A 14,743-nucleotide genomic window follows, 5' to 3' on the forward strand; every position below is an offset into this window, starting at 1 on the left:
CTGCAATAAAATTGAGGCAAGGCATAGGTCAGGGCAAGGGTATGAAACCATTTCTAAAGCTTTGAGTGTTCCCTGGATCACACTGGCCTCAATAATTGTGAAATTGAAGAAGTTTGGAACCACCAGGACTCTTCCAAGAGTTGGCCATCCGGTCAAACTGAGTAACCGGGCAACCTTGGTCAAGGTGGTGACCAATAAACTAACGGTCACTCTAACAGAGCTTGAGAAATCCTTTGGAAGGATCGGAGAGCCTGCTGGAAGGAAGACCATCTCAGCAGCACTCCATCAATCATGCCTTTATGGTAGAGTGGCTAGATGGAAGCCACTGTTGAGGAAAGAGTTTGCCAAATATGACTCTGAGAGCATGAGGAAAATGAGTCTCTGGTCTGATCAGACAAATATTTTACTCTCCAAGCACTATGTCTGTCGAACACCAGGCACTGCTCATCATCTGGCTAATACAATCCCTATAGTAAAGCATGGTTTTAATTTTTTATAAATTTGCTACAATTTCTAAAAACATGTTTTCCACTTTGTCCACTCCCGCAAACCGAGCCCTACCTGCCACATACATATACGTACAGTATATACTATAAAAGTGCACATACATAACTAAGCATAGGTGCTATACAGAATTAGAACAAGTCAGCACACTGCAAGAATGTAAAAAAAAAAGTTTAGCATATTACATTTTACTGTGTACTTCAAAAGGGCAGTACAGGCCAGCAAGTTTAAGAGCATTAAGGCTTCATAAATTCAGCCATGATGGCAGAGTGGCCGGGACACCTATATAAACAAAGACCCTCTCAAATGCACACAGTCCCACACCCTGTTTTAGGAGGATAAATCACGGGCCAGTGACAGGGTTGAATGGACTTGAGCTCTCCTAGCTCAGGATCCAGAATGAAGGCTGAGCTCAGTTCCCCCACCACTGCTGATGGGGCTGTTTCTTTGTCAGGCCACTCAAAAGGGCAGCGTGCTCACATTTTCAGCTGTCACACACTCGGTTCCAGGGCAGATTCCTTTGTAAACACTCACATCAACCATAAAGCAATCACAAGTTGCTCTGGGTAAGTGATTGTAATATAATGAAATACAATATAAAGCAAGTGATGGTAGGGACGGTAAATTGTGAGACAAAACTTAATAAAGACTTAATAAAGAAAGTATACAACCCAATGTAAAACACTCGCTTCAAAGTTCTCACACCTGAGGGAGATCTCATTCTGTTATCAAATGAATGGCAGAGAAGTTTGCAGAGGTATAGCATGTGCTCTCTGTGGGAGTGTATTGTATATAATAGCAATTTTACAGAGAGGTTAGTCCTGTGTATGTAATTGCACTTACAGAGTGGCCAGGTTCCAGTATCCCATTAGTGTGTAAAAACAACAGGATAGGAGAGTAGCAAAAAAAAAAATGTGGTCCAGAGATAAGTATTTCCAAGATAAAACAAGCACAGTCTAATGAGTTCAAGTAGGGAATATGAACCACAATCGGCGGCACGGATGGTGCAGTAGGTAGCACTGCCGCCTCACAGCAAGGAGGTCCTGGGTTCGAATCCCGGTCGGCCGGGGCCTCTCTGTGTGGAGTTTGCATGTTCTCCCCGTGTGCGCGTGGGTTTCCTCCAGGTACTCCTGTTTCCTCCCACAGTCCAAAGACATGCAGGCTAGGCTGATTGGAGAGTCTAAACTGCCCATAGGTGTGAATGGTGTGTGTGCCTTGTGATGGACTGGCGACCTGTCCAGGGTGTATTCCTGCCTTTCGCCCAATGTATGCTGGGATAGGCTCCAGCCCCCTGCGACCCTGTTCAGGATAAGCAAGTTAGGATAATGAATGAATGAATGAATATGAACCACAGGTGTTTGTTGAGAATTGTGTGAATAATCTTCCCTTGGATATATGTTAATCAAGAAAGATAAAACATGTATTATTCATCATAATATAATTATTCCAACTCACACTATTTTGTGTGTGTGTGTGTGTGTGTGGGGGGGGGGGGGCTTATAGATTTTTATTAAATCATTTCCCCCTTCTCCCCCAGCACTGTGAAGAGAACCAGATCCTCAGAGCGAATGGGCCTTTTGGCGCGCAAAGACAGCACTGGAGAGTCAAAGAGTAACCGCACCCGCTCTGGCTCTACAGGGAGCAATTCTAGTGCCAAGAGGACCAGCGAAAGGTATACTATGCACCCCTCTGTATACTCCACACTCTACAGCAAAGGCATGGCATTGTACACTATGCACCCCATTGTATACACTATACTCTACAGCAAAGGCATGGCATTGTACACTATGCACCCCATTGTATGCACTATACTCTACAGCAAAGGCATGTCGTTGTACACTCTGCAGACCACAGTGGGAATGAGCGATGGTTATGGGACTGAGCTTGTAATCAGATGTTCAAACCCCCTTCAGGGAAAAACTCATACAGTTATTCAAAATGTTCAACTCCCAAGATTCGCAGCTTGCCTGGCCTCATTAAGTTCAGCTGCACAAACAAATAAATAAAAATAGAACAGGCATGTGATTTAAAAAACAAATTAACTGTAGAGGGCAGTCTGTAGCATAGTGGTTAAGGTAAATGACTGGGACCCACAAGGTCGGAGGTTTGATATCCGGTGTAGCCACAATAAGATCTGCTCAGCCGATGGGCCCTTGAGCAAGGCCCTTAACCCTGTATTACTCCAGGGGAGGATTGTCTCCTGATTCATCTAATCAACTCTGAATAAGAGCATCTGCCAAATGCCATTAATGTAATGTAATAATGTAGTGGTTTATCAGATGGAACGCCTTTCTGTTGAAGAAGAGATGATGAAACAGGTCTTCAGTGATAGCATTCAGTGGTCACTCAGTGTTATTTTATTTCTTTACCCACAGTAAACTGAAGGAGCCAGTATTCAGTGCAGGTAAGAGTGACTGAACATCAGTGTGATGGCCATTGGTGTATTGTGTTGTTTTTTTGTATTATGGCATTTCATCACCACATGGGTACATGTTTCCAGCGCTGAAACCAGAACACTGCACTTATCTCAGTCCTTTCTTTGCTTATGCTTTTGGAATTGGGATTTATTTTCCTCTATTACAATCTGACGCGTGTTCCATCTCAGCAATATGCAACCATATTCACATTGATGGTTTAGGAAAACTTGTCACTCACATTTCGCAAGTACATTTGCTACCACTTCTGGGTTAATACAGTCCCACCTTCCTTTCCCTTGCAACTGCTCTCCAAGTTGATTTTACATCAATTAATTCCCACCCAAGGCCATGGCTGTGTTCAAGATAAGAGAAACATTTCAAAATACAGTATTTCATAATGGAAACAGCAATGCACTGCAGTCACATGGGTGTGGTACTACAACTGTATACAGTATGAATACAGAATATTAACCTTGCTATTCCCGATACCTGCGTATATTTCCAATGTGGTGAGGTTGGTTAAATGCTAAACATGTATGTTGATGAGTCAAGTCATGCTTTATTTGTGTCACATTTAGACACAGGGATACTCACAAAATAAAAACAGGTATACACAAATATAAACACAAGACCTAGAAAGAATGAACTCAGGTACAGTAAAATATATGGATTGTCCCTTCCTGGCTCAGCCCAAAATTACTTAGGCCCATCCCCAAATGTATTCAGACCTTCAGCTCCTGCTGGTAGGAGGTTAGAAAAGTAGTTGGTCGCTAAAGACCGCTAATCAGCATACAATCCCAGTGCATTATTTGCCACTGTAATGTTACTGAATTGACTTAAACCGAGTTGGAGATAATGGCTATAGCTGGCTAATGGTTCACAGACATGCAAAACAGATTTAAAAGTAGAATTATCTTTGCAGTTGCATTAGCTGAACTGGGTGACTGAAGTTGCTTTTCCTGTTCTTTAAACTTTAGTTCCCTGCTCCCATCCCTATAAAGTTGCTATAGTCTGTACTTCCTAAGCCTCTTGTTAAACAACCTCCCCATTGCAGAACCTTAATCATCTTAAAAATAACAAGGGATGCACAAAGACGCGGACTGGATTCACAAAGACACACATGTAATACAAACGGACAATTGCACAGAGTTAAGAAACGTAAAGATAGTGGAGAGGAGGTGCAAACACTTCACTAAATTAAGGCAGGCAATTTAGGGATAGAACAGGGAGGCAGAGTTATAGAGCAGTATAGAAATAGAGATAAAGTTAGTCTGTTAGTTCATGTGATTAAATTATAATTACCCAAAACTAATGACTGTTAGTTAGTTAGTTAGACAGACAAGTTTGTGTGTTGATATAATTAGTACTGTACAAATTCTATGTTAGTTGGTATTAGTTGATTAGTGCTATCTACAAACACGAATGGAGAAAAAGCAAGAAGTAAGAAAAGTGAGACTGAGAAGGAATCGTGGGAAATTCCAAAAACGTCCGAATAATGAATCATACAGACAGGGAAGTGACTTGGGCTCTGAACTACATAAAGACACAGACATCATAGGGGAAGACAAGTGCAATGAAATGAATATAAACAGAAAACCAGACATGAATATGAAAAATAATACATTTACAAGAATAACAAATTAAACTAACAGACAATACCAGGAAATCTTGGCAGAAAATGTGGGCTGAGACTTAATCATAGGTAGATGACACCAAACATACATCAAAATCCACACAGAAATGGTTACGTGAGAACAACAACCATGTTTTGTAATAGCCATCTCAGTCTCCAGGTTTAATTCCCATGAAAAACCTGGTCTGAACTGAAGAAGATACCCAAGGATATCAATGATTCTGAAAAGCATTGAGGAATGGTTAAAAATCTCTAACCTTATCACCAATTATTGGAAAAGACTCATGGCTGTCATCTTTGCCAGGGGTGTTTGCACGTAGTATTAAACCAGGGTGCCAATAATTGTGTATAACTCTATACATTTTTAGTTTACGGTATTTTTTGTACATATTTTTCTGGGGTGCCAATAATCTTTATTTGACAGCAAAATAAAATCTATGCGCCTTTTCTCCTAATTTGCACTAGTTTTTCACAACCTGTTCCCCATGACAAACTCAAATATGAATTGTAACTTGTAATTTGAGCTTGCATGAGTGGAAGGAAGAGACTTCCTTATGGAGCTTAAGCAAGCAGACTGTGGGCACTCGATTGAGTTGAGGAAGTTGCTGGTGAGTGATGAGACATGGTAATACCTACTGCTAAATCATTCTCTCCCAAGGCAACACTGCAGTGAATTATACATGTGGAACTGCTGGCTACAGGCAATACTGGCACAGTCTTGACTGTAGAACATGTGCACACATGGGGACAGTGCTTAAACAGGATGAGTTTTGAATGTACTCCATGATTAATCAAAAGAACATTGGGTAGTTTTAAAAACATAGCTTTTGTCCATAGTGCTAATTGTCGCAATTAAATATTAGTACTGATAAAGGCCTCTTTCTAACCACAATTGCCCAACTGCAGTTACATTTTTGCAGTATGTTTTGAATGGCTTGAAATGCAGGTCGACTTTTTGGGTTTAGTCCAAGAGAAATTGCATTTTGTGTAAACCAAAATATTTCCATTGTGCAGTGAACCGGGTGGATATTGTTGCACTCTATCTCAATTTTCTTTGTCATTGGTGCACCAACATTTCATTTGTTGACACTTGACCTGTGCTCAGATTTTTTTCTATTTCATCCTGTCTTTGAAAGCATTTTCTTGAAAGCACTGTCATTGAAATGACAGTGCATTTTTTTTTGTCTGGAATTTCCATTATTTTTATGCTTTTAAGTTACAAAGTTTACAGGATGTCTCTTGATATTTCTTGATGAAGTTATCTTCCTAGTCTGTGGCAATCTTTAAAGTGGAATTACAAAAAGACCATGCAAACATGCATTATTCTGAATCTCATTTATATACAAATCAGCAATACCCTGAATTTCCACTCAGACTTCTTAATGTACTGTCTAATTTTTTACCTCACTTATTTTATTCTTTCTTTTTATTCAACTAATGAGCTGAATAGAATGTCAAAAACATGCTTTGGTTTAGAGCAGCCAGTGGATTTGTTTACTACTACCAAGACAAAGAGGAGAAGTTGGCTGTCTTTGGTGCTTTCCTGCTGCTTTCCTCATAGAATAAATATATCTTAAAGAAAGCAGCAGGAAAGGATGTTATGGACAAACTCAAAAAAATTGTTATTTGTTTTTAAATGCAGAAATAACCTTTAACCAAAAAACATTTTTTATGACAAAGGTACTAAAATATATGACTTTAGAAGACAATGGGCCTCATGTAAGGTATGAAGAAATTTGTTCCTAAATCTCTTGTATGAGCGATGTAAGAGAACCTTGCACATTCACCAATTTTATCATATTTAGTCTTTTTTCTTAGGTAGGAACAACATGCCCTACGAGTCAACCCGACCTGTCCTACAAATTATGTAAACACGCATTCCATTAATTTCCTATGGAGAGCCTTGTAGTGCAGAACCTTGAGGCAAACTTCCAAAACTTGGCATCAAGTTTGAATCTAGATTCAGCAACTGCATTGCTTATTTCTTGCCTCAAATGTTTTCAGAAACACATTTTAGTGGACTGCTTAGGAAGAATAAGTGAATGTTAACAGTCGACCATATATTATGAATAAAATCATCACCAATCATCAGGTACCAACTATGTGTGATGTTTGTTCATGTTAATCCCATTGGCCATCTATATGACGGACATCTTAATTTTTCATTGAGCTTTCCCCCACCCCATTTCATTCTTTATGAAGAATAGAATCTTCATTCATTTTGTAATTTCAAGCATCATCTGCCTGACAGTGATCTAAGTTGGAGAACAGAGGTCAACTGGACCTCAAACGATTCCTTTGCCGTTTCTCAAACTGGGGTGCTAAATGATTGCTGATTGCAGTGAACATCTGGAAGAGGAGTATTCTGTTGTAAAATGTTATTCAAATTATGTCCATCCTCTCCCCCTCACAGAAAGCTGGCAATGGCACACTGAGAAATCTTGAGTCCATAGTCCGACCACATTGCTAACTTAATGTTAAATATGCAACATTAACCTCTTCAGGTTATTGAGGAAGTAATCCAGTATGTCCAGGGTTCTGGTGGGTGACATGGCTCAGGCAGTAAGAGCAGTCGTCTGGCGGTTGGAGGGTTGCCGGTTCAATCCCCGCCCAGGCTGTGTCAAAGTGTCCCTGAGCAAAACACCTAACCCCCAAATGCTCCTGACGAGCTGGTTGGTGTCTTGCATGGCAGCCAATCGCCTTTGGTGTGTGTGTGCGTGAATGGGTGAATGAGAAGCATCAATTGTACAGCGCTTTGGATAAAGGCGCTATATAAATGCCAACCATTTACCATTTTCTTAAAGGTTTTCTCAAATAAAAAAATGTAATTTTTGCCCAATTAAACAGATCTGAGAGGTGGCTTATTGAGGAAGTAGTAATTAGTCTAATGTAATCTTGCAAAATCAAACAGGATCAGATTGTGTAGACTGAAATGTCCTTCAAAATAATTATAACCATTATCCTTGTCCGAGATTTGGCAGTGGAAGCTGATTTTACAGAAAAGATCTTTTCATATTCACTCAGTGGTTTCAATGTTGATAAGTCTGATCAGGTGAGTGGGATTCATCTTGCACGCTCACCTGGTGCTTCTGTCTCTGTCTCTGTAACTTCACAAGGGATGCGACGGGTGACGCACTGCAAAGGTAGGCCGTGCTCCTTTCCCTCTCCCCTCGATCCCCCAACGCAGCTCCCTGTGTTTCCAGTAGGCTTCTGCTCCATGCCAAGCCACAATTCCCTGCTGTAAATTCCAGCTATGCCAGCTTGACCAAGTTGAAAATTGAGCTGGTCTAGCTGGATATTAGCTTGTCAATCAGCATGGCCAAGCTGGTCATAAAGCTGGTCTAGCTGTGTATGAGCTGGTCAACCAGCTAGCGCTGGTAGCTTGTCTGAGCTGGTAGCTGGTCAATGACCTACAAGCTGTTTCAAAACATAGCTTGAGCTTGTCAAACTATGTCGAGCAGGTAGCTGGTCTGAAGTGGTCAACCAGCTACTAGCTGCTCCAAAACCAAGCTTGAGCTGTTCAGCAGGGTCTTGTCTTTTATGAACCCTGATTCTGCTCCCGCAGCTCCAGTGTCAGTAAGTCACATGTCCAATGCACAAAGAGCTGGCAGGGGCACGCAGGGAGAGGGAGGGACAGGTTTGTGTGTGAAAATAACCCACCCCCATGACCCCCTTAGCACTGTTCCCAGTAGACTTAGGAACACTTTCTCTAACATGGCTTGAAAATGATGTTAGCCTATGTGTGATTGTAATTGATGCCCTGCCGTGCTAGCTGTTTGCCTTTGTGGGGTGCTGTCACTGTTTGCTCACAGCATACCACATTCTTCGACCTCTGCTACCAGCGGAACCTCACTAAATGCTACCCACGTCACTTTCTAGTCACATGCTGGCTGTGAGTGTTTGCACTGCAGAAAAAAAGCGCTGGAGCTCTTATGAAGCACACCAAAGCAGTATTATCTCTGTATTAAAAGCTGGACGGAAGCATAAGCTGTCGAAGTATATAGAATCTAAAATTCCTAAAGAGGTCCTCTGGGACAATAATCACTAGATTTGAGCGTACTGCACTCACACAAATAAAGGTACCCTAGAAATAAATAATCAACAAATAAACCCAATAGGTACATAAAATTGTACCTTTTTTGGAAAACATATTAATTTGTACCCAAGGTGAACATTACTGTATCCTTGAAAAACGTTATTTCTGCTGAGAGTGCATGTTGAACAAACTGGCTCCATCAGTGGCTTTGGTTATCCATGGTAAGATCACCAAAAATTATTTTCCTTAGACTGAGGGCTTAGGAAACAATGCCTGCAGACTCATGGACCTTACTTACCTTATTAAGCCCTCAGTCTAAGGATAAAGCTTCTCTAGACATTATGCAATGCAAAATAATATGGACCAAGTGGAGAGGTGCCAATAATGTGTCAACACCCCCCCACTCCACACTGTTGTGCCAGATAGTTCTGTCCAGTGCTCTCCCTGTGCTTCTGTGGTCTAGTAGCAGTGGAGTCTTTGCAGATTTTGCCGTTTTTGACAATGACTTACGATACTCACTGCCCTCTCCCCAATGTCCACCCATCCCTGTTCCGTACCCCCTCACTCCAACTCCACCTAGTAACTGTCCAGATTTATCTGAACCGGCCACCAAAATGGACTGGAAGTTCTGAGGCCTCAAACCCCTACGCGGTACCTCTGGCAACCTCTTGTTTCCCCAACATCACCACCGATTCCAAGAGCACCTCTGACAAAGCCACGCCCCGGGCCGGAGGGAGCAAGGCCGCAGCATTCAGCCTGCCCCTCCGAAAAGGCCCCAGCTGGACCTCACACTCGCCCCATGACACTCCCAGCTATAAAAGCCCCATCAAATCCCCCAGCCAGTACTTTCAGATCTGTTACTAGCCTGTCTTTGTTCACATCAAAAAGAGAACTAAACAGTTCAACATCAAATTTTACGAATCTATTTAAAAATGTTTTGATTGTGTTTTTCAGTGCTGTGGTGTTTAATAACTTTCAGTGTAATTATATATTTTTTATTTTAACTTTAATTTTAATCCTCATCCTAACCCATATTATGTGATTAGAACTGAACATTCTAATGTTGATTTCATAAAAAAAAAGTTTTCCTTCTCCTTGCATGCTTTTCTTTCTCTTTTTTTGCTGTTAAATTATCCTTGTAAGCATGGCTTTTTCTTTCTCTTGATTATTTTAGTTTTTACTCATTCTGTATCCCTGTTCATGAGTTGCATATCATAACCCATTAATTCATTCAAATTCTAACACTCTCTTGCTTTTTATTCACATTACGCTGTCAGTAGTGCAAGCTGTTCCCTGGCTGTATTTTAAACATCTAATAAAATGTCTGCCATATTTATTGACTGAATCTGAAAATTCTTCTAAATTCATTGCCTGTTCACTGTTACTTACACAGTTAGAGAGTTACAGTGTTTCTACTGACACCTGACATTTATGCAGACATCTACTTTCAGTCTGCTCTAGTTTTATTGGAGGCATACGTGAGATATACTTTTGGACCTGTGTTCCTTTTTTAGAGGAGGGGTATGTGAAAATGTTTTTGAAGGGACGCCCCGTCACCATGTACATGCCCAAAGACCAAGTGGATTCCTACTCCTTGGAAGCCAAATCAGACCTGCCTTCGAAGAAGCTGAAGCTGGACTGGGTGTATCCTTTTGTGCCGCCATCTGTTCACGTGAACAGTTCCCATGTTACAACTTCCAAGCTCATATTTTACTGGTGAAATACATGCAGAGCCGCACTGACTATAACACTGATTGGCCAGACTGCCTTCTGACCTGACTCCCAGGTCCTCCCCCTAGGGGACTGTGAGTAGCTGTCACGTGTCAGCTGTTAGCTAAAAAGGCATCAGGTCATGCACTGACATCTGACCTAATTTTTCATCCCAAACACTCTCACACCTGAAGCAGTAAGCCTGAACTTAGCACCCTCATCCTGAAAAGTTTTATGCTAAACTGCATCCCTCAAAGCCATTCATACACACTACTCCCACTTTAAAGGCATACTGTGCAGGATTTCTAACTAAAATATATTATAAGATAACCATGCTCAGTCATGTCTGGGATGCACTGACAATCTCTGTCTTTAGCTGGGTTTGACATTTCTAGATTTATTGAAGATGGAATGTAGGTTTACTTACATTTATTTAAGTAAGTTTTTAAATAAATTGTACTTCTGGGAGTTGTTTTGTAGGAGGACCCATTTTACTTTAAAGGAAAAATTCTACTTTTTGGCTACATTTCTCACACTACCTTTTAAACTAATTATTTGTGTTCTGTTCAATTTGTTCTCGCAAAATAAAAAGCAGTAAAGTTCCGCCATACCTCTCAAATAGAGACACCCAAACACCCAAACAATAAAGAACAAAGCTCTCCGGAAATAATTTCTGTTCTCATCATCTCAGTGTATTCCAAGATAACAAGTCACTCCAGAGTGGATCTGTGCCGGTACTGGCTGACTTCGGACCAGAATTGGGGCAAAACTGACCTGGAGGCAACCGGTAGCAACCAGTTTATTTTAGTGCTCAAACAAAGGGGTGAAACTTTGCCTGGACAAGATGGCATCAATGAAAAAATATCATCAAACATTAGAGGATAATGTAAATGAAGGATATAACAAAAATATCAAATTTATTGACAGTTTGGATCCATACCTATTCCAAAACATGAGTGGATGTCAAATGTTGACAAATACCCCAGATCCCAAATTATAGAGAATTATTGTGAACCATTTGATTTTTACTCCAAGCCATTATACTCCAAAGCATTTGAAGAACTAACAAGCATCGAAGCTTTAAACAATTCCTGGAAGGATGAGTAAAGGTGAAAAATGCGAAGGAAATCATTGCTGTAGTCGCTGCTAGGGTAAGCAGTTTCAGTGCAATCCAAAAGTCTGAGACCACATTGAAAACCTAGGAGTTTGTATTCATGTAATCCTGGAAATAAACAAAGGATTTTGAAAAAAGTTACTTCAAAGCTTTGCAAGAACTACTTGAAGACCAAAGAAAGCAAGGAGTGCTGGACAATCCACAATCACCTGACCTCAACCCCATTGAACATTTATGGGGGCGCTTGAAAACTGACAAAAGCCAAGCATTCAGTAACATCACAAGATGCTCATTGGAACATTTTCAAATAATCGTGGGATAACATGAATTGTCATGTTTTGCATGTAGCTATTAAAGCAGAAGTTGGACATACCAAATACTAAGAAATTCTGAAAGATTTTTGAAAGATTAATCTTTTCACTCAAATTGTTATGCTGATAATATAATTAGTAATGAAATAGCTTGTATTAAATTAGAAAAGAATGCAAAATAGAACCATTTTCAACCATGGCTCAGACTTTTGGACCCCACTGTATGCATTTTTAAAATTTTGCTATTGACATTATATTGACATTGACAAGTTATCTATCACCACAAAAAAGTATTATCAACAATTCATTTTTTGCCAACCCTCCCATGGCAAGTCAGTACCCATGATTAGAAACTGACTATTATTCTAGACTCGCTATGTAATTTTCCCAGTACAAGCATCGGTACTGGCACTTCCCTTGCATTCTGCCGGAGATATAGAAACAGATTCAGTATTCTGCCGGCACGCACACAAACCTTCTTACAACAATTACAGCAAAGCATGATGATGATGCTACAATAGATGATGGATGTGGATGGTCACACAAGGCTGGAAGAGCACCCAACATGGTGGCTATAAGAAAGTAAAGTTAATTGAAAATAGGGTCAAATATTTTCATCTTGAAAATGGAACAAAAAGAAAGTGTGCTGTGCTAAATTGTGTTAGTTGTGGTTTTTAGTGTTCCCGATGCAGATCTGTAGTTGTGTTTCTTGACTAGTTCCAGATATGGGTACCGAGGACGGGACTGTCGATCCAACCTCTACCTGCTACCCACAGGAGAGACAGTGTACTTCATCGCTTCCGTGGTGGTACTCTACAATGTGGATGAGCAGCTGCAGAGGCACTACACAGGCCATACTGATGATGTCAAGTGGTAAGTGTGCGACTTACTGTGACCAGCAGCCCTGCAGGAGAGATGATTGACGGCATTAATCAACAGTATTTTCCCTCTTTTCACCATGCACCAGAAACTCCTCGGTTTAACTTGCCACTGACATGCTATCTGCACTAGCTGCAGATTAAATTTATCCATCCAACACAATGATTCCACAACTCAGCTGGTGGACTGCAGAATGAAAAGAAGCAGGGATCGGCAAGACATGCTTCAGAGCAAGCGATCTGGTATAATGAATAGAATAAAATACAATCGGGCATTATGGATACAATAAAAATACAGTTAGACACAATGAATACAATTGTTATGTACGGTCCAGAGAACCCAGACGCAGACCACAGGATAATCCAAAAGAGTAGTTTTAATGTCCAGAAGTCACAAGCCAAGAGATCCAAAACACAGCCAAAAACGAAAAGCAAAAGAATAGTCGAAAAAAACAAGCGAGAGGTCAAAATCCAGAAAATCACAGAGCGAAGGTACAGTAGGGCAAAAGCAAAGTCGAAGTCAAGGCAAAGGGGTGTCTTTCAAGAATCTCTATAACAAGGCTTACAAACAATCGGCACTTATCAAGATCAACGTTCTGACAACGAAGCATACAGAGACTGAGGTTTAAATACAAGAGGGAAGGTAACAATCTAGGCGGGGCAGAGAAAAAGGTGGGCTAAACAAATGGACAACAGGTGGGGAAACACAATAGGGTAATAACATAATAACGGGAGGGAGACGAAAACGCGGACTGGATGCACGAAACAAACATGTAAAACATACGGCTCCGGATTAGGGAGTAGACATTTGCATAGTTAGAAGACGTAGTGATAGTTAGAGACAGGTGCGAACACTTCGCTGAAACTAAACGAGTAATCAGGGATAGCATAGGGAGGCGGAGTTATAGAACAGTGCAGAAATACTAAGAGATAGCGTTAGTGAATTAGTTTCGTGAATATTTCTAAACTACCCAATAAAAGTGATTGTTAGTTAGTTAGTTAGACAGACAGTAAGTGTATTAATCGGATTAGTACTGTACAAAACCTAGATTAGTAGTAGTTAGTAAGAATCGTGCTTTACAACATTTAACTATCAAGAAAAAGCAGGAAGTAAGAATCGAGAGTTTAGAAAAATTGTTGAACCCTGAAAACTACCGTAACCACCCGAATAGTGGGGCACGCAGACAGGGGAGTGGCTAGAATGATAAACATTCAGACGTAGACATAACAGGGGAGGACAATGAGAACTGTAATGGGAAAACATAAACCAGGTACTATGAGAAATGAATAATAAACAAGAATAAACATGAAAACAAACAGAACAAGTACAGAAACATTACAACAATAGAATACAATAAGGCATAATGAATACAATAGAATACAATAAGGAATTATGAATACAATAGAATACAATAAGGCATAATGAATACAATGGAATACAATAAGGCATTATGAATACAATAGAATACAATCAGGCATTATGAATACAATAGAATACAATAAGGCATAATGAATACAATAGAATACAATAAGGCATTATGGATACAATAGAATACAATAAGGCATTATGAATACAATAGAATACAATAAGGCATTATGAATACAATAGAATACAATAAGGCATTATGAATACCATAAAATACAGTCAGGCATTAGGAATACAATAAAAATACAATTAGGTCTAATAAATACAGTAAAACAGGGTGAAGGGTGGTTAATTTGTCAAAACATCGCACTCTGGTGCAAGAATGAGCCCCACAGTCTTTGATTGACCATGGCAGTTCCCCAGCTGTGGCTGGTTGATCCATAGGGCGATACGTAATTGGTAGGCTTGGTCTGTTCACTGCATGTCAAATAGACATACAAATGTCTTCTTATGACTGCCCTCTATGCAAACTGGAGTGAAAAATGACTGGTGACATCATATGTTTCAGAGGAAAACCGTGTCTACACTGGGATTCAAACCCCCAACCTTTTGTCATTCTACACATTTGTCAGAACCTTATCTACAGTACATTGCTACAGTGGATATATTTTTATTGAAACACCATGCATTAAACGAGGCTGAAAGTTGAATGTGATCCCAATGATTTTATTTAGGCTACTCACAGCATTCATGCTGGCTTCATGCTCATTTTTC

General features: G+C 40.2%; 1 protein-coding gene across 5 annotated transcripts in view; it reads left to right on the forward strand.

Moving 5' to 3' along the window:
* The window catches only part of eml1 (EMAP like 1), a 75,434-nt gene that overhangs the window by 44,389 nt on the left and 16,302 nt on the right, over positions 1-14,743 (forward strand). For 4 of the 5 annotated variants that reach the window (XM_061239392.1, XM_061239363.1, XM_061239373.1 and 1 more), the window contains exons 4-8: positions 2,042-2,176; positions 2,880-2,908; positions 7,671-7,697; positions 10,105-10,234; positions 12,449-12,598. In XM_061239392.1, coding sequence (XP_061095376.1) covers positions 2,042-2,176; positions 2,880-2,908; positions 7,671-7,697; positions 10,105-10,234; positions 12,449-12,598 — 471 coding nt within the window. The remainder of the gene's footprint in view (positions 1-2,041; positions 2,177-2,879; positions 2,909-7,670; positions 7,698-10,104; positions 10,235-12,448; positions 12,599-14,743) is intronic. The other variant, XM_061239383.1, reaches the window with a different exon arrangement.

This window comes from Conger conger, chromosome 1 (genome assembly GCF_963514075.1).
Source record: "Conger conger chromosome 1, fConCon1.1, whole genome shotgun sequence".
NCBI classification, from domain to species: Eukaryota; Metazoa; Chordata; class Actinopteri; order Anguilliformes; family Congridae; genus Conger; species Conger conger.